General features: G+C 39.9%; 1 protein-coding gene across 1 annotated transcript in view; it reads left to right on the forward strand.

The window, feature by feature from the left end:
- Positions 1–1076: 1076 nt before the first annotated feature.
- The window catches only part of LOC122658682 (la-related protein 1C), a 31899-nt gene continuing 13732 nt past the window's right edge, over positions 1077–19243 (forward strand). Inside the window, exons 1-4 of the mRNA XM_043853737.1 lie at positions 1077–1874; positions 1978–2566; positions 2649–2805; positions 2933–3023. Coding sequence (XP_043709672.1) covers positions 1425–1874; positions 1978–2566; positions 2649–2805; positions 2933–3023 — 1287 coding nt within the window. The 5' untranslated portion in view covers positions 1077–1424. The remainder of the gene's footprint in view (positions 1875–1977; positions 2567–2648; positions 2806–2932; positions 3024–19243) is intronic.

The following is a 19243-nucleotide window of genomic DNA, read 5'->3' on the forward strand; positions in this document are numbered from 1 at the left end:
TGTGCACATTAAAACAGGGAAATTTAAGTTAAGGTTGCATAGTGGATGATAAGTCATAAATGTAATGGCCAATCAATGTGTGACAAGTGGCCAGTCTAGGAAATGAGTGGAAGAATCTAGTCCGAGGAAGAGCCAAGATGCCGATTTATTGGTGATAGTGGATCCATTGAAGGGCCTCAAAATTTAACACTCTGCGGTCGGACAAGACGAGTCCTCCACGGTCGACAGACATGCCGAGTGCTCCACAGTCGGAAGGCAGGGCGAGTCCTCCATGGTCGGCAGGCAGGACAAGTCCTCCGCAGTCGGCAGGTAGGATGAGCCCACCATGGTTCCTAGGCAGGATGAGTCCTCCACGGCCGGCAGACATGCCGAGTCCTCCACAGTCGACAGACATGCCAAGTCCTCCATAGTCGGACAACAAGTCAATTCTCGGGATTAGCTGAGTCAATCAAATCAGACCGTTATTCGTTGACGAGATCGTGTCACACTCAAATAGGGTCTCTTATCAACCGTAGAGTCATCCTCCCATTATCACTTTGCTCAGAGGACTCCTACAAAAAATAGGACCCTTGCCATATGAGGACTCTTCACCATCGTCCTTTATTGCTCTATAAATACCTAGGTATGAAGCTTAAACACTAGATTACTTTTTTAGGAAGTTGAACTGCTGCTGTTTTGGAGACCTGACTTAGGCAACGGAGAGTCCTTGGTTGGAGTCACATCGACTCTTGTGTTAACTCGGTTGGAGTCACATCGACTCTTGTGCTAACTCAGTTTTTACTGGTTCATCCGTGAGCGGACCGAGCAACGAAGGTTTCTAGACGCAGTAGTGGACAAGGAATGGAAAAGTTTTGTGGCTCCTCTTCAGTTGTTTAGAGGGAATTACAGTCGAGGGTAAAACGGTAACTGTAACAAAAGAATGAAAAGGCCTGGGGGCATTATAGAGAGTGACAAGTGACTGTGGCATCATGGGGGTGGGCCGGTGGGGTATTACCGTCGAGGGTAAAAACGTAAATGTGTAAAATAAGAGACGACTCGTAAAAGAATGAAAATAAGGGGCATTTCAGAGAAATTTAATATCAAAAACCTTGAGACCGAAGGAGTCTTCTGAGAGCTGTGCAAGGAAGTTAAGAATAGGAGGAGAGCGCAGGCTGTGAGAGAGATCCCTCGTCTCGACCGCTGCTCGTGCTGTCACGCGCGTGATCGGATCCTCGGAGAGATCCGTGCCACCAATATTTGGATCAACATGCATTGTTGAGAGAAATCTAAACCCCCTCTTGCCTTTTAATCCCCATTTCTTCTCCATCTCAAAATTTTGTTTATTGAATCTTTTTTATTTTCTTCAGTTCTTCGTTCGTTAATCCATTGTTCAATCGCTGCAATTTGGGGGAAGAAAAAAGAAAAAACCATTATCTTTGTTTTCGATGGCTACAACTGCGGATTCTGCTTCTAGTAATCACTCTCCTCGTTCATCTGGGCTATCTGGGGATGGCCAAAATAGTCCCCAACAAATCCGTCGAAGGAATCTATCATCGCCATGGGCACATGTTGTTCGGGGTGAATCGGAAGCTGTCCCTGCTGCTCCTTCTTCTCCTATGTCTCCGTTGGCGACTTCTACACCGGAGCAAACCCCTGATTGCTCCCCGGCGAAGTCTTCTCCTGAAAATTCTGGATTGGAGGTTCAGTCGGATAACAACAATGCTGCTAGGACTAAGAAACCTGCCTGGAATAAGCCTTCCAATGGCGTAGTCGATATTGGTCCTGTTATGGGAGCTGTCTCTTGGCCTGCTCTCTCCGAGTCTACGAGGGCTTCCCCAAAATCATCATCCGATTCATTGAAGGCTCTCTCTGATGGATCCGCTGCAATCTCTCAGGTTTGATTTCCTTCTTTTCCATAGATTTAATATTTGAATTCCCTGTTTACCATTGTTATTTATGTCTGCATGCATGTCTTTGCATCTCTTCTGTTTGCATTAGGTACCTGTCATTGCATCTTCTCCGCAAAAACAATCTACTAATAATGCAAACCCTAATTCGGCTCCAAACCATGCATTTCCTGCCCGTCAGAAATCAATGAAACGTGGCGGTGGTGGGGGTGGGCCGGCTAATGGCGGCTTTACTCAGCCGCCACCACCACCACCGCCGCCACAACCTGTAGAAATGCCTCCGAACAACTCTGGTAGATTGGCGATAGTGATTCCAGATTCTTCTCCAAGAGAACCCCCGCACAAGAATAGTAATAATTGGGAAACTGGACCTAGGGGAGGAGGTTTTGGTTCACAGCCCGATCACCCTCAGCGTAGTTCATTCAGGAGGGGCAATGGGGGACCCCATCTTCGTGGAGATGGTCCTTACCATAACAACAACAACTTTGGAGGCAGGCGAGACCAAGATCGTGGGAACTATGAGTGGAATCCTCATCGAAGTTTTAACGGTAGAGATGTCCACGTGCAGCACCAGGGAGTTGTTCCAAGGGCGGCCTTCATAAGACCTCCGTCGCCTAGTTCTGCCCCATTTGTTAGTCCCCCGCCAGTTCGACCGTTTGGGAATCCAATGGGTTTCCCTGGTAAGTTGAAATTGTAATGCAGTTATAGTTATATATGTTTATCTGTGGCGTGATTTGCTGATAATATCTCGGTTTCATTCAGACATGACATCTCCAGTATATTATGTTCCTGCGCCGCATCCGGATTCTCTCAGGGGTGTGCCATTTATTGCTCATGTGCCACCTCCTGCAATATTTTTCCCTGCACCAGATCCTCAGTTGCGTGCCGTTCTAGTGAAACAAATAGATTATTATTTCAGGTATTTGTGATTCTTGGTCTGTTTTAAGTGGTAATCTTGTTTATTGAAGCTCTCTCCCCCCTACACGTGTGTTCTGTAGCTTTTTGGGTACTGAGCATACAATGCACCAATTTGCTTATTGTTGCAGTTCCGAGAACTTATGTAAAGATATTTTCTTGCGACAAAATATGGATGAACAGGGTTGGGTTTCTGTTTCTTTAATAGCCGGCTTCAACCGAGTGAGTTGTTTGGGGACAAATGGACCCTTTCTTTTCTTGGTTTTGCTTTTCATGATTAAACATGCAAGAATACCCTGCTTGTTTGTGTTAACACATGAAATTATCTCCGCAGGTGCACAAGCAACTTAAATAAGGTTTAATGGGTTGAGTGCACTGTATACTTATGTTTTGATTATAATCATTTTTTTTTTGAGACGTGTCAATAATTCTAATATTCACACTGGAATGAGGTTTTATTGAGCATCAAAGCTATATGGTGATTCTTAGAAATTTGAGTAATTTATCGAAGTAATAGAAACATGACATTCATATTTTGGCCCATGTAAACTGATTTAGTAGAAATTTTCTGGTTTCTGTTAGATTTACCTTACCCTAGTATGTTATTCCACCCATTTAGGGGCAAAATTATTATAATGGTCTTTGTTTTGCATGCATGCTTGCGAAATGGTAAATTCCTTGCCTTTTTTTTAATATTTGTTAGTGGTGCGAGAAATTTTAGTCTTGACTTGCCAAGAATATATTCTCTTGGCAACACCATGAAGCTCTCTACCTATCTTTTATTGTTATCTACTCTCTCAATTATTATGACTGTTCTAGTGATTCTTTTGCCTGGTCATGAAAATCCACCAGTCAGAATGAGATACTGTAGTCAATTTTAAATATTGGATGCCGAGGCCCATCACATTTTGCTGTTATGGACATCTCATCCTTCTAGAAAAAACAGGCCCAAGTGTAATTAAAATCTGGGAAGCAAAATTTTCTCTTTTAAGTACAATGATAAATTTAAAGAGTTTCTATCCTCCCATATTTGTGATTCAAAAAATATTTTAGTTGGGAAAGTTGTTTTAGTATGCCTTAAGTTCTTGGGTTTTAATTAGAGGGCGTGGCACCATGGCTAGGAAGTATTCATGAATTTATATTCTTGTTAGTTGTATTCTAAAGCTGGAAACAGCCTCTCTGCAAAAGCAGGGGGGTAAGGCTGCGTACATTACGACCCTCCACAGATCCCTCAGTGGCGGGAGCCTCGTGCACTGGGTACACCTTTTTTTTTTTAATTGTATTCTAAAGGACATTTACTAAGTGTTTGGTTGATTTGATGATTGGTTTGTTTGTTGAGGTAGGGAGTTCTCGAGTGTCATCTCCTCTTGTAGCTTATTTTTTCCATGAGAATTCCAGATATTCCTCTCTCAAGCATTTTTTTGGGGTCTTCCTGATGCAGGCTCCATCCAAAAATTGGTCTTATTTTGATATCTATAGGGTATGGGCTTTTAATTTTTTGGGTTTTATTTGTAATGTGCTGGACTATTAGGCCCAAAAGTTTTTTTTTTGGGGGGGGGGGGGTCTAAAAGGGTGTGCGAAAATAGGTATTTAATCGGTAAGGGGGTCCATTAGGTAATGTAATTGGCTTTAGTTTAGTCATTAAAGAGTCCTCTTTTGGCTAGTTGTGTGGGGCCCAAGTTATCTAGAAGACTTAGGCTTCAAAATTCTAATTAGTTAAGTATTTGAGAGCCTTTTTTAGTTTAGTTAGTCTAGCTACCTAAGAGTTTTAAATTTAGGAGTGTTTCTTTTGTTTTTTGTTTTTTAAAATATATGTAACCACCCACCCATGATGATGGTTATTGGTTAATGAAATGGAATACAGAATTTGGATTTGAATTGTGTAGTCAAGAATGCTTCATCTTTTCCCTCACTTCTCCCTTATCTCTCTCTTCTCTCTCATCCTTTTCTTCAGTTACTGTTCATGGGTACTGTTCACAGTCCCATAACAGCTCCTATCTGTTGTCTCTTTCTTTCTCCAAGTCAAGCTACTGAAACAAGGAAATCAGCAAGCCTTTTTCAACCCTATTTTATCAGGAAATAGTTCAGATTTGGTCCTGTGGAGCAGCTGATCTGACCTTTTATTCCTTGACTAGAATCTAGGATTGCCTTGGCTACATCACTTCCTTTTCCTTCTATTTGGCCTAGATACTTATAGAAATCTGGCCTGAATCTCTAAAATTTGATGCAATATATTTGTGTATATAAAATGACTGTTTGCTCTCTTGGTTTGAAGTTGGATTCCGTTGTTTTGTGATCTCTTTGCATCTCTAAACTTCGGAAAATTTTTTAATGTCATAAGAGAATCATACTTTATTACTTTTTCACTTGCACCGAATAGAAAATACATGTAGTGCAAAGGAACTTTTCTAAATTTTCGTGTATACATTTTCCCCCTTTAAAGATGAATGCTTATTTTTATATAATTTTTTTTGAAACATGATCATTCATTCATATTTATCTAACTTATTATCTTTGCCGTAGTTTTCTTTGATGTGTTTCCTTGTTTATGGGAGTGTCTAAGCTTCAACATAGTTGAATTTATGGTTGATGTGAATCTATAGTCATGAATTCTACCTCCCCCCAAACCCCCCCCCCAAAAAAAAAAAAAAAAAAAAAAAAGAATCTATAATCATGAATGATGATATTTATTAAAAAAAGTAATGAATGGTGGAGCTATTTTCTTTTGGACTTGTAAGTTTTAGACTCCCTTCCACTTTCTTCATCCAGTGTATAAGAAAATCTATTACTTGCAGACTTTGTGTAGCATTAAGGGATCAAAAGTACCCAAGACGTACTATATGGTGATCCAAATTTTTTTTATGTTGTGGGGGAACTTCACAGCAGACGAGCAAACTTAATTATTCTTCCCTTCCTTCCTTCCCTCCCACCCCCCACTGACTGAAACTTTTTTTTTTTTTCTTTCTTTTCTAATTAACGTGCCTTTGCTTCCAAGCTGACGAGCAAACTTAATAAGTCTTATATGTTGCTTGCCTTGATGAAGCCCAAATACCTGCCAGGTGGGAGCTCCCTTGGGCTCAAATTTTGCACACATGTTGTCCATGCCACCATTTAGCAGTGTAGATAGTATAAACCAAATCTGATGAAGAGATATAAGGCTTTGGAAATTGGTTTGAATTTCAGCCTTCAGTTCAACCCTTAGGAGTACAAATGTAGGATTTAACATGATGGGCCATACACTGGAGATGGGAGTTGAAACTTGACACTTGACCATTTTCTTAGGAAGGTGGGGGTTGCTTCCCATTCAACGGTTGATTTGACCTGGGGAGACATCCATGTGGCAGATATTAAGTGGAATTGTCAAGGCAAGCTTGCCTTAATAGGTCGGAACTAAAACTCCATATGATACTGAACTTGACGCTTTCCAGGTGCCAGAAATCCAGTTCCTTTGCTATTCTTGTAATCCGATTCAAGGGTTCATTGATTCATTTTATTTGTCCTTCAAAAACACTGTTTGAAAGACGCACAATGTAGCTTCTGGTGGTAAATTCCAAAATCTTGTTTTCCCTACTGTTGAATCTTATTTGTTTCAAGCATTTCAAAAGACATTGTAAATAGAGGCTTTGACCGAATGATGCCAACATCTAAGGAGGTCCATCCTTGCTTCATGGACAGATGAATATGTTAGGATGCTAACAGACTTGCCAGTGTCCAGGCAGAATATGCGCACCTTTGGCAATAGGAATCAGGTGGTCTAGGTTAGCATTGTCTTTCTTGCTGCAGTCCAAACAAAATATTGGACCTTGGTAGGAACCCTTTTACCTGGCTTCCTTGGTGAGGGGGATTCAGGTATTTCTAAATTCCAAATGACCTCATTTTGACTGTGAAGGAGCCTCTGAGCCTTCTAAAACTCAGGTTATTCTGTTTTCTATCTTCCAAAATGATAGCTCTCTCTCTTCTTCTTTTTTTTTAAAAAAAAGGGGGAGGGGGAGGGGGAGAAAAAAAGAAATGGTAGCTCTGTTAAGGACTTTCTAGTAGGTTAACAAACGAATTTGCCTTCAAGTTGTTCAGTTTCCTGCCTAGCACTGGAGTCTCTGATCTCACTGAACCTTGAGAACGCCAGATAGTCCTAATGCATTGCATCCTTGTTTCTGGCTTATGGATACAACTTTTGAATTTGTATTTCTCGAGGCTTATCTGAACAATTCTTCAAGTGAGATGATTCAAAATTTGATCAGATAAGGAGAGTCCACCTTGCAGATATACTGTTACAGTTTAATTTTTATCTTCTTATTTATAGATTAATTTCTGAAAACAACAAGAGTGATATGCTTCCCTTCTCTATAAGAAAGAGAAGAAAAAGGTGGTGGGTGAGAAAGAATCTTGGGTCAGATACATTAGATGTCACTGTACTCTGACTAAATTTGAGATCTTGTAGGTGCATATTCAATTGAATTTGATTACATTCAGATTCAATTCATTTTTCTTTTACCCTATTTTGAAATTATTTCCTTTTTCCCCCTACCATTTCATCATGCTTAGAATGAGGTTAAAGGACATAGTTTCACTTTAGTGGATGAAACTCCATCAGAATTTTATACTTCATTCTTTGCACTGAATTGTAGCATTTTGCAATTAGTGGACGAGCACTTGCTAAATTTCCACCGTCAAATTATGCGCCTCATTTGTTTTTTCCTTAAACCTTTTTAGGTAAAGTTTTTCTATATATATATTTTTCTAAATAATGCTATATGAATGTTCTGTTATTACTATTACTAATTTTAATAAAAAGTTTGCCTATGTGACTGTGTCTTGAACCCTCTATAATCTAGGCAGCTTTGCCTCCTGAAATTAGGTCCTTTGGTGGCTTCTGGTATCAATGCAAGCTTTTGTTTGGGGGTGGGGGGGGGGGAAATGGTGTATGATTTTTATGAAATTTTTGGTTTCTTGGTTTATTCATGATGAGGGAGAGATTGAAGAAGTTGTCACCATAAGAATTAGAGCAGGGTGGATGAAATGAAGAGTGGTACAAGGGCAAGCGGCTCTATTTGATTTGTTGAAGTCATGAACAAAAGCATGAGTCTTTCAAATTAAACGAAGGACAGTGCCTGGACAAAGTGGAATGGCGGAACATGCTTGTTATTAATTGACACCGGGTAGTTGGGATAAGGCTTAGTTGAATTCCATTGAGCAATATTTACTGATGTTTGTCTGAACTTACGGCTTAATTCGTACATGCACAATAGTGGTCAGAGTACCATAGGTATATATTGGGAAGTATTTGATTGAATTTGAGTCAAGTGGGGAGAAAGGAATCATGGCGATGCAGATCAAAAGAAGGATCTGCTATGAGGCTTTAGAGAGAGAATAAAAGGAGAAGAAGGGAAGATAGGGGGCTGTTCCGGGGCTGTGAACAGTACTCGTGAACAGTGACGTGAACATTAATTTTATTATAAGAAAAGAGAGGAAAGAAGAGAGAGAAAGGAGAGGAAATTCCAAGTCGTGGGGGGTGGAAGGAAATAGAGGCGACAACCTCAATTCTCAAAACAAAGTATTTCCCATTCATTCAAAATCGTAGGGCTTGTGAGCCTTTACAATATATTTATGAGGCAGTCGATAAAAGAAAACAAAAAATAATACTAATTGGCTGAGTTGGCAGTCCTTTATTGACTGAAAAACTGACTTTTAATTCCTGCTTTGGAAGATATTTATCTTCACTCAACCGCCAAATAGTAACCTAATAAATAAGGTAACCTCTTGCTAAAAAAAGGAGTAGTCCTAAACTGGAATACAGGCTAACATCTAGACTCTAATTAACAATAAAATATAAGGAAAGAAACTTCTTAAGATAACCCATGGTATGGAGGAGATCTTGAAGCCTCAAGCTGTTCAAACTGGCCCCTACAAGACAAGGTTCTTGCAATTCAGGAAACCTACAACCGCAGGCCATAAAAACCTCTCCAAATAACTCCAAAAGAAATCTAGTATATGGAAAAACCAGATCTGAACCAAGTCTTGAACTGCAAGATTTGGTTTGAGCCATATGAACCGAACCAAACCATTCCTGCATTCTATTGCAGCAGAACAAATTCAACTTGTCTGATCTCTGAAGGTCGATCATGATTGTTTCCGCTTCAACAGACTTTTTTGTAGAAGGCCCTTGATGATGCAATGTTCTAGCCTGGCTGGACAGACATGATCCACTTTGGATGCCTAAACCTTAGTAAGTTCAGGAACGGCAATAAAATGGGGACGGATATATACGGCAATTAAACGGGTTTGACCGTAATATTACTTTTAAAAAATCCGGAGTAATAAAACACGTACGACAATGATACTGTACGTGTTTAATACTGCTGCTCTGTAAGCAAAAATACGGGCATATATTCACTATGTCAGATAAACAAAATAATAGCATATAGATAATGATTTCATTTCTTTGTCTAATCATATTTTCCTAGTGTCCTAATAAATAAATGAATATAAGAAAATGAACATTCTATAATACCTAACCATAAATATAAATGATCAAAACAACAAAATATAGAGTAGGAAAAAAAAAAACTCAAAACAATACGTCAATCTCCAACATGACAATCCAACAAAATATACTAAAATTTTCAATGCGAGATAAAAGTTAAAACAGTTGATGTTGAACAATTCCAGCAATAAAATAAATGAACAATATCCACTTTCAGTTCTTTTCAACCCACATCTTTGTAGGTAAATGGAAAGACTAGTATAACAGCAAGTAGCCAATAAAGAATTGCAGCACAAGTAACCGATAAGGAATAGCAGCATAAGTAACCTTCCAAGATTACATAAACTATTTCAATTTGTTACAGATAACATGGGCTGGTGTAATGAGTAATCAGTTGGATCTGCAGAAGCTCATGATTAAATTTCAGAAGTATCCATTCAACCATTCTACATAAGTGGAAGGTCATGTGATAGTCTACAGTCCTCAATTCGATTAACGCATGCTGTATCCTCACTTGGATTGCCATGCTGATGTTCACCAGGATGTATATGATTCAGGATTAGTTTTTAATCTATACAGAGGTTCTCATTTCATTGACCCATGCTGTATTCTCACAAGGATTATTCATTCCTTGGCAATGGCTCTAGCAATAGTACTCGTAGAACCATCAAATCAATGCCAAGATTTATTCCTTTGGACTAGATGTCCATGCTACGAAAAGTGCAAAACTAAGTGGACTCCATAAAATAAGATCATGTATACTCTAAAATCTGATCAAACAAAGAGAATTCAAAACCATTCTGATATAGAAACAAAACCCTTTAGAGAGATTTATCTGTAAATAATAGATGAGTTCGATTAATTATTTCTGATGAACAACCCTGTGCTTCCCTATACCTTGAAATAGTCTGAGAAATGACTTCCAATGGAGACGGAGAAGAAAGACTTGCTGGCCGAATAGAGATGGAGACGAGAGAGCTCAGATGGAGTGTTCCTGCCACTGGAATTGCTGCTGCAACCGTTCAGCGAACGGAGACGGAGAAGAAGAAAAGGAACAATGCTTGTCCGCCGCTGCAATCGTCCCGCTGCAATTAACTGTGAACGGAGAAGGAGAATAGGAAGGGGGCAGGAGATATTGAGCCTTATAGGAAGTCTCGCGTGCCGCCGTTGAACTAAAATGGGAATGGAGACGAAGAAGATGAATGGGGCTGACGGCGGCTAGGATTCGAAGACAAGAGCTGTTTTTTCCTTTTTGCGAGTTGTGAACTTGTGACTTATGAGGGTTTTTTTCTGTGTTTTTCTTTTTAGTTTTGATTTTTTTTTTACATACACAAGCTTTTAAGTAAAAAGTATTATATGAGTTTAATACGTATTTATACGGGTATTACGGTACCACATAAAATATGCATTTTTACCATATATATGGATATATGGATATATATGGTTAAATAGTTTTTTTTGAATCAAACGTTTGGGTACGTGTATTTACTAACTAAGGCCTAAACCAAGAACCAGTCCTCGTAAACCAGTTTTCTGGTCTGGCAGCCACTACTTCATTCATGGCCTATTGATTTGTTTGATTTATCTCCCTCATTCGACCTGAGGCAAAAGAGAAGTCGTACAAAGAAAGGTTCTATCATGCAATGCATAACGGGCGGGCCTCCTATGGATTCCTCCAACTTAATGAATGACGGGGGAGTATGAGGTAACGTAGTTCTATATGGAGATTCAAAAAGGAAAAGGGTCAAACGATATCGTACTGAAAAGTCAATATTTTTTTTGCAAAGAAAGAGGCACCCTTCTTTTTTGACAAATCTTTCAAAGATGAATTAATAACTCAACTTCTTCTCGATCCTGTGAGAATTGAAAGTTTCGATGGGATCCAGCCCCTCTTCTAAGTTTGCCCGTTGCTCGTCCAAAAAATCTTTTATCGCTTCAACTGGATTTATGTAAAATCTCCGGTAATCTTTAAGGGTTTTTTTTAAAAAAAAAAAATAAAAATATGGGTGGGTATATTATGTAGGGATTACTTTGGTAGTTTCCTTTTCTTAGATATGGCTTAGTTTGTTAGTTTCTTCTTTGAGTTGGTTTCCATTAATATGTTTTTCTTTTTCTTTATATTGTCAATTTAATAAGGTAGGAGGAGATTAGAATGAATTGAAAAGTAAATTGGATTTCATTTACTTGTGTGTGGTTTGTTGGGGGACTTTTTGGCCAACTGTGCGTCTATCATCTTTCCTTTCTCTTCTCAGGTATCTTCTTTTAATCCTTCTCCATTCTTCTTTTCTCCTCTATTTTCGTTACATTCTGTTTTTCCTCTTACTTGGGAGTACCCTGTTCTAGCGGTAATCATTTCCACCCATAACTTGGACCTAATCTCCCGTGTCACGCATCTGTTTTCCCATATTTTGGGTAGTTATCATCACTCTAGAGTGTCCTATATTGTAGAGTTTGAGGTTGAAACACCATCTGAGATGAGAACCGTACATCAGATTTCAAATCTGATTTCTGCTCTTCTGCTGAGGTGAGTTGCAGACTAAATACTTCACCACTGCAATCTGTTGGAGTTCTTACTTGCATTCATGAGAGCCGTGAACTGGGGTACCATATGAAGTTTCAAGTCGGTTGATGCTGGAATGAAGGACTTCATTCGATACATGCCGTGATGCAATATCATTCGACTGGTTGGACCAGCATGATAGGCTTTGGAGACCCAAACCCAGATGGAACCGGTCCAACCTGGGATTTTGGTCTACAAGGGTTGTAAGTAGTTATTTTAGTTATCTAGTAGTTTATTTATTTCCGTCTTTTATTTGTTTGAGTTGCATACGTAGGCATAGTTGTCACGGCGTCACGGCGATCCAAGTTGGCGGAGGGGTGTCTGATTGATATATCGACACGTTGCCCGCCATGGCAACGCCATGGCGATCATGTCGACCATGGCAGAATTGTAATTAAATCCAAAGTTGAATAGCAAAGTTGAATGACAAACTAATAGATAAATCAAGATTTATAAGAGCAATGGCAGAATTGTAATTAATCTGAAGTTGTAAAGGAGTGGCAGAACTGTAATTTAATGGAGTTAAAGAGAAAACTGAATGGACTAAACAGAATAGCAATAGAGAATATAGGGGGTTTTATATAAATAATATAAGTTGTCCTTACTTGCAATTTTAAAGACTTAATATGTCTTCAACCTTGCAATAACACAATAGAAAGAGAGGCGGTGAACTGGAGTAGTTCCAGCAGAGGAAACTCCTCCTTATGAAGGCGATTCTCCCTGCAATTTCTGAAACAAAATCATAGCGCCAAGGTCTGCTGATCCCAACGAGAAATAGCCCCAAAATTCTGTTGGCAACCGAATGGTGAGATCTGAAATCAGATCTGGCGGATGTCTTAGTTGCAGGTTACTTCGAAAATTTGAATCTCATAGAAAGAGAGACTTCTGGATATGAAACTTCCAGTAATGGATCGCCCAAGAGAAAAGAACTTATGGATCAAATCTCAGAACCAGTCGATGTGTGTGTAAGGATCCTATGATGGCTTTCCAGAATCTGGTAGTACCGCCCAGAAAGAAAAACTCAGAAACCAAGGCTAAAATAGGAGATTTAGGGAAACAGGGATGCCATGGCGTTGGTCGATATGCACACTTCTCCAGCGCTAGGACGCCATGGCGACGCCATGACAACTATGTACCTAGGATTAATTTCAGTTTCATAGTGTCTAACTACGAGTCTTGTTATTTCTCTCTTTAAATACTTGCATGTACATTGGAGATAGTGAATTGAATAGAAGTTTATTGGTTTTGCTCCGTGAGAGTGTGATTGTGTGTACTCTTTCCCCTCCACTGCAACTCTGAAATCCTATCTCAGGGTTTTCCCTTCTCCTATCCTGCCCCCCACCAATTTGGTATCTGAGCCCAAAGATCCCTCTCTTCCTTGCCTTGTGATCTCTCTCCCCTTTTCTTTCTGTTCTTCTTCTCATCCCTGTGATTCCCACAACACCATCACCACAACCCCTCCCAACCTCAGCAGGAAACCATCTCTCCCTTCCTTCCCCCGTTGTAACAGGGAACTAAAGAAAAAAAACTCTCCCCACCCCAGCCCTACATTCCCCCCTTTCTCCTCTGAAAACTCGATTGAACCTTTGATCGACCCCCTCCTCTTGCCTAGGGCTCTATCGCTGCAAGCCATCTCTCCCATCTCCCATTGAAACCCTAACCCCAACCCACCGCCCACTGAAACCCAGCCCCATCCTTCCTGATTCCCCTTAGCATATCCCCCCTGCCTTCCATTCCCCTTGTGAACCGATCAAACCTTCCCACCTGATGCAGAATTATCACCAAATTGGGCTTCTTTTATTAGGAATAAGTCTAGGGGTGGAATATATATATGTTGGGCCTTTGATCCCAAGGGTTTTCTATGTAATAGGCCACTTTAATGAGCCTAAACTAGGGGTATATAGGTTGCATACGGGATTAGCCCAATACTTAGTTTATTTTTATGTTTTTTAATTGAACCGGTTCAAATTGTTTGCATCCAATTGGTTCAATTTAAGTGATCATGTGACTTGGTTAAGTGGTCATGTGATGTAAGTTGGGCTGGATTAGGACTCTATAAGTCCAGCCATGTTTTGAGTCTATTTCCTTTAGTATTTTAGTTTCCTAGTTAGTTTAAGTTACCTAATAGGTTAGGGATAGGGTTAGGCCTTTTCTTTTTAGAGTAGAAGTCTAATTTTGAGTCTTTTATATAAGGTTGTAAGGAGGCAAAGCCTTGAACACGAATTTGATTAATAAAAATTAGCTTTATGCTTGCTGCCATTGCTGCTGCTCTTTGTGAGTATATCCTTGTGGATCTCAAGGTGGGTAGGGTGGGTGGACTCTTGCGACTCCTTGCGTCTGTCCAGTACCGGGAGGTTCTTCTTCTTCTTCAATCGAGCTTCTTCAAGCTGCTGCTGCTGCCTTTGAAGGAGATCAAACCAGTAAGTAATTTTAGTTTCCTGCATATATCCTTCCCCTCCATCCATCAAACCCTAACCTCCATTAAACCTGCAACTCATACCTTAACTAGGACTCCCTCATAACTTCAGATCTGTGCATCAGTTTCAAACCAAACTTCCAGTATACAACCCCCACTCCCTACACTCGATCCTAAACCCAGCTCATAACTCCCACTCTATCCCCGCCATTCCTCCACTCCATTAAAACCCAAAACCTGCAACTCAATTCTGTCCTGAATTGCAGAATTTTAAAACCTTCCCAAGTCCTATTATTTATATGCCATAAAAGCACCCTAGACCTGCATATTAAAGCCATATAAGACCCATTCCCAAATTCCCATCCTAAACCGTAGAGAAGCTATACCTGATTCCAACGGCTTATCAAACTCCATCTCTTGCATTAACCTTGCTTGCCAGAGGTCGACTTTGGCACATCTTCCTTCCAGTGGCTTCCTCGGTGTGTTGCCTCACTAGTTCTATACTAACACTCCTAAGTCGCAGGTTTCCCGCACGGTAGAACTCCTCCTTGAAGTTTAATTCCTCCATTCTCCATTATTTGCTGGGAGAATACCACTACGACTCCTCAATTTAGCGATAAGTCTTTTATATTTTAATCCCACTTTTCCCATCTTGCCCCAGTCTTTACACAACTTATATTTGCTTTTTTATTTTGTTATTCCCTATATTACCCCTGTCGGTAGCCTTTATTCTTTTAAAAATTTTTATTTGTTATCCCAAGAGTACCCTCCCGACCATACATGTTATCCCATTGCTATTTGTTTTCTTGGATTTCATTATTTATAGTTGTGGCATTCTCTCCCAAGCTTCTATTTAATTATTGTTTTGCCATTACTCTTTAAGTGCACTCTTGCTTATCTTAACTATGGTACCCAACAGTGAGATTCTCCAGCAGCTCAGCTCTTATAAAGGTAAGACTGATCCAAAGATTGATACTCTCATTGAATGTGTCGATACCCTCACTGCATCTGTAAGTTGCCTCCATACCATGATGACAACCATGCAAGCTTCTATTGATTGGCTAGTGGCTTCTGATAAAGGAAAGAGTCCCATGCGGTTTGGGGATTCTTCCAACTTTGTCCCATAGAACCCATCTCATGATATGCCACCACCATATTTTACACCACTACCACATAATACTCGACCACCGCCACCACTACCACCCTCGTAAGTTGGTCAATATGATGATTATGGAGCTGAAAGAGCAGCAAAACTGGACATCCTCTATTTTTATGGGGATAACAATCCAAAACAATACCTTGACTGGATATGCACAGTTTGGAGACCTTTTTTAGATGGTGCAGATTGACTAAATCCAGAAAAGTCTTGTTTGTAGAGGCCTAGTTGAAAGGTACAGCTTGAGTCTGATGGATCAAGCAACAACAACAAAATCGAACCTGAGTTATTGGTCTAGTCACTACTTGGGCTGAAATGAGTGAAGCCATGAACAAGTGATTCTTGCCTACCGACTACAAGCAGCGCATGCACCTTAGGTTTGCACAGTTGAAACAGGAAAACCTAACAGTTGAGGAGTTTGTTGACAAATTCTATTATTATGCCACTCGATTTGATTTTTCAGTGGGATGAAGAAGAATTGGTGGCATAGTTCTGCAATGGTTTGCACACTCAAATTAGTGTTGCACTTGCATCCAGTCGACTGCCTACAATGGAAGATGCTGTACAGGTTGCATATCAGGTAGAACAAAGTTTGAAACAGCCTTACACTCGAAGGAATTTTCCACACTTTTCCTAGGGGTAATAATTACAGTCAACAACAGTCTTCCCCCCAGGAAAAGGCATTCACCAAACCACAAGCTACTGGTTCATCTATGCCATCTTCACGCCCTAGCTGGCCATATTCTCCGCATTAGCATGGTTTCGACAGACCTCTTGTGATGCAAAAGGCTGCCCATTAGTGTTTCACGTGCAAAGGATATGGACATTTTAGTGCTCAGTGTCCCAATCGCTTGGTAGCTTATATTGACAATAATTTTTTTATACGTTGTGGCCCAGAAGACCGCCTTGGTGTTGAGACACTTGATTTAGCACTAGAGTGTGAACCAGGTGAAGTCAACGACAATGGCAGTGATGAGGAGCGACATACTTGTTATGTTCTTTGTCTTGTTTTGGCCACTCTCAAAGTCACTGAGAATGAATATTGGCGCCACTGTAGTATCTTTCAGACCCGTATAAAGTGCAATGATCAATTATGTAGTCTAGTGATCGCTGGAGGTAGTTGCACTAATGTTGTCTCGGAAGACGCTGTTCGTAAGTTGGAATTGTAGATAGAGTCACACCCACCTCCCTATAAAGTCGCATGGGTGAACTATACTAATCTAAAGGTTATAGATAAGTGTTTACTCACCTACTCAATTGGTGGATTCGTGGATACAATACAGTGTGACGTCCTCCCTCTGAAAGTGTGTCATATTCTTCTTGGTCGACCATGGTTATTTGATAAGAGGAGGCATACTATTGTGGGTATTCGAATGCCTACTCTTTCAAGCACGGCAACAAAACATGAGGTTTCTTCCCGCTAAGGAACTCTCTGACATTAAACTAAAAGAAGTAGCGGCATTGTTCTTCCTCCAGCGTGTTGACTTAGACGGCTTCCTTGGTCCTTTTCCAAACTTGACAGAGTCGAGTTCTTTTCAGAGGAGGAGAATTGATGGAGTATCACTTGACTGTTTGGACCAACATGATAGGCTTTGGAGACGCAAACCCAAACGTAACCGTTCCAACCCAGGATTTTGGTCCAACAAGGGTTGGAAGTAGTTATTTTAGTTATCTAGTGGTTTATTTATTTTTGTCTTTTATTTGTTTGAGTTGCATTCGCGGGATTAGTTTCAGTTTCATAGTCTAACTAGGAGTCTTTTTATTTCTTTCTTTAAATACTTGCATGTAACCCAACATCAGAGACAATGAATTGAATCGAAGTTTATTGGGTTTTGCTCCGTGAGAGTGTGATTGTGTGAACTCTTTCCCCTCCTCTGCAACTCTGAAATCTTATCTCAGGGTTTTCCCTTCTCCTATTCTGCCCCCCACCATGCCGATTCCTTTTTCCTCCTCTGGTTTCGTCTGGAAGTAGAAGACAACCATCCTCCTTCCAATGATTTGACACCCTTTGAATTAAATGACCTAATTGTCCTCCCTCTTTTTTTGTTTTTAATTCCAAGAGTACCCCTACCATTAACCTTGCCACTCTCTTGTGAACTTCAACCTATTAACAGAATTGCCACTCTCTTTGTAAATATTGATTTATTTACTGTTTTGCCACTTAACTTTGGATTTGTGTTTCCTTGTATGGGTGGGCCCACAAGCGACCCAATAAGGGTTATTCCAACCCAGATTTGCACCACTTGATCTTCGATCATTTTATCAATCAATTTATCTTTGATTCTGATCACAGGCTCACTGGGTACAGCCTTTGCTTTTCTGATCACAGGCTCATCTTGAGGAACTTCATCATCAAGGACTTCCTTGGCCAACTGGCCTTCAACTTGTGGTTGATGAACTTCAAGTATAATTTCCAATTTTTTGGTTGAATTCTTCAGAGGCTTGTCATTGATACTCTCTTTGGGCATGCACACTTTCTTTGAGTTTAAGTAATAGATCGTAAATATAAGCATCAACCTGCATGCTGGAAAACTTCTTCAGGTTCGGCTTTGATACCAAACTGATGCAGATCAAAAGAAGGATCTGCTATGGTGGGCTTGAGAGAGAGAATAAAAGGAGGAGAAAGGAAAGATAGGGGCTGTTCCGGGGCTGTGAACAGTACCCGTGAACAGTGATATGAACAGTAATTTTATTAGAAAAGAGAGGAGAGAGAAAGGAGAGGAAATTCCAATCCGTGGGGGGTGGGTGGGAAGGAAATAGAGGCAACAACCTCAATTCTTAAAACAAACTATTTCCCATTCATTCAAAATCGTGGGGCTTGTGAACCTTTACAATATATTCATTAGGCAGTAAATAAAAGAAAATACAAAATAAAACTAATTGGCTGAGTTGGCAGTCCTTTATTGTCTAAAAACCTGACCCTTAATTCCTGCTTGGGAAGGTATTTTATCTTCACTCAGCCACTAAATAGCAATCTAATAGTAAGATAACGTCTTGCTAAAAAAAGAAGTCCTAAACTAGAATAAAGACTAACATCTAGGCTCTAATTAATAATAAAATAGAAGGAAAGAAACTTCTTAAGATAACCCACAATATGGAGAAGATCTTGAAGCCGCAAGCAGGGCCCCACAAGATAAGGTTCTTGAAATTCAGTAAACCTACAACTGCAGGCCATAAAAACTTCTCCAAATAACTTCACGAAATCTGGTATGTAGAATAACCAGATCTTAACCAAGTCTTGAACCACATGAGTTGGTTTGAGCCATTATGAACCAAATTAAACCAACCCAAACCAAACTAATCCTGCATTACATGGCTAGGAAGTTTGTCAACCTTTTATATATATGAGGACATAAAATGTCAAGGGTTGGGGAGGGGCTATTGCCCTTGAATCTGCCTTTGTGGGGAGGTCCATGTGATTGAGATTCCACACCCATCTCATTGGTAAAATTTCAGCCTAATTAAGCAAGGAAAATGGTTCAAAGTTCAACTTGATGTTTAAAATATTATGAAGTTGCCACAAGAAGGAAATATGTATAAAAATTTAAAATGACATCTTTGAAATATGAATCAAATCTTATTTAATCGAGGAATTAGGCACACATGTTCTGTGAGCTCCATGTGAATACATGATTTAAATGCTGGCCAAGGGCCCAAGGTCACTAATTCCTGTAAGATGAGTCTGCTATTTATTTTTGTTGGGATTCTATTCCTCTACAATTAGGTGGTTCTTATGGCATATTGCAAACTTCTTTTGTACTCTTTTTTAAATTTTTTGAAGAAAAAAGTCATTGAGAGAAAAAAATTGTTCATATTAGAAAATAGAAAT

Source organism: Telopea speciosissima, chromosome 4 (genome assembly GCF_018873765.1).
Source record: "Telopea speciosissima isolate NSW1024214 ecotype Mountain lineage chromosome 4, Tspe_v1, whole genome shotgun sequence".
Classification (NCBI taxonomy): domain Eukaryota; kingdom Viridiplantae; phylum Streptophyta; class Magnoliopsida; order Proteales; family Proteaceae; genus Telopea; species Telopea speciosissima.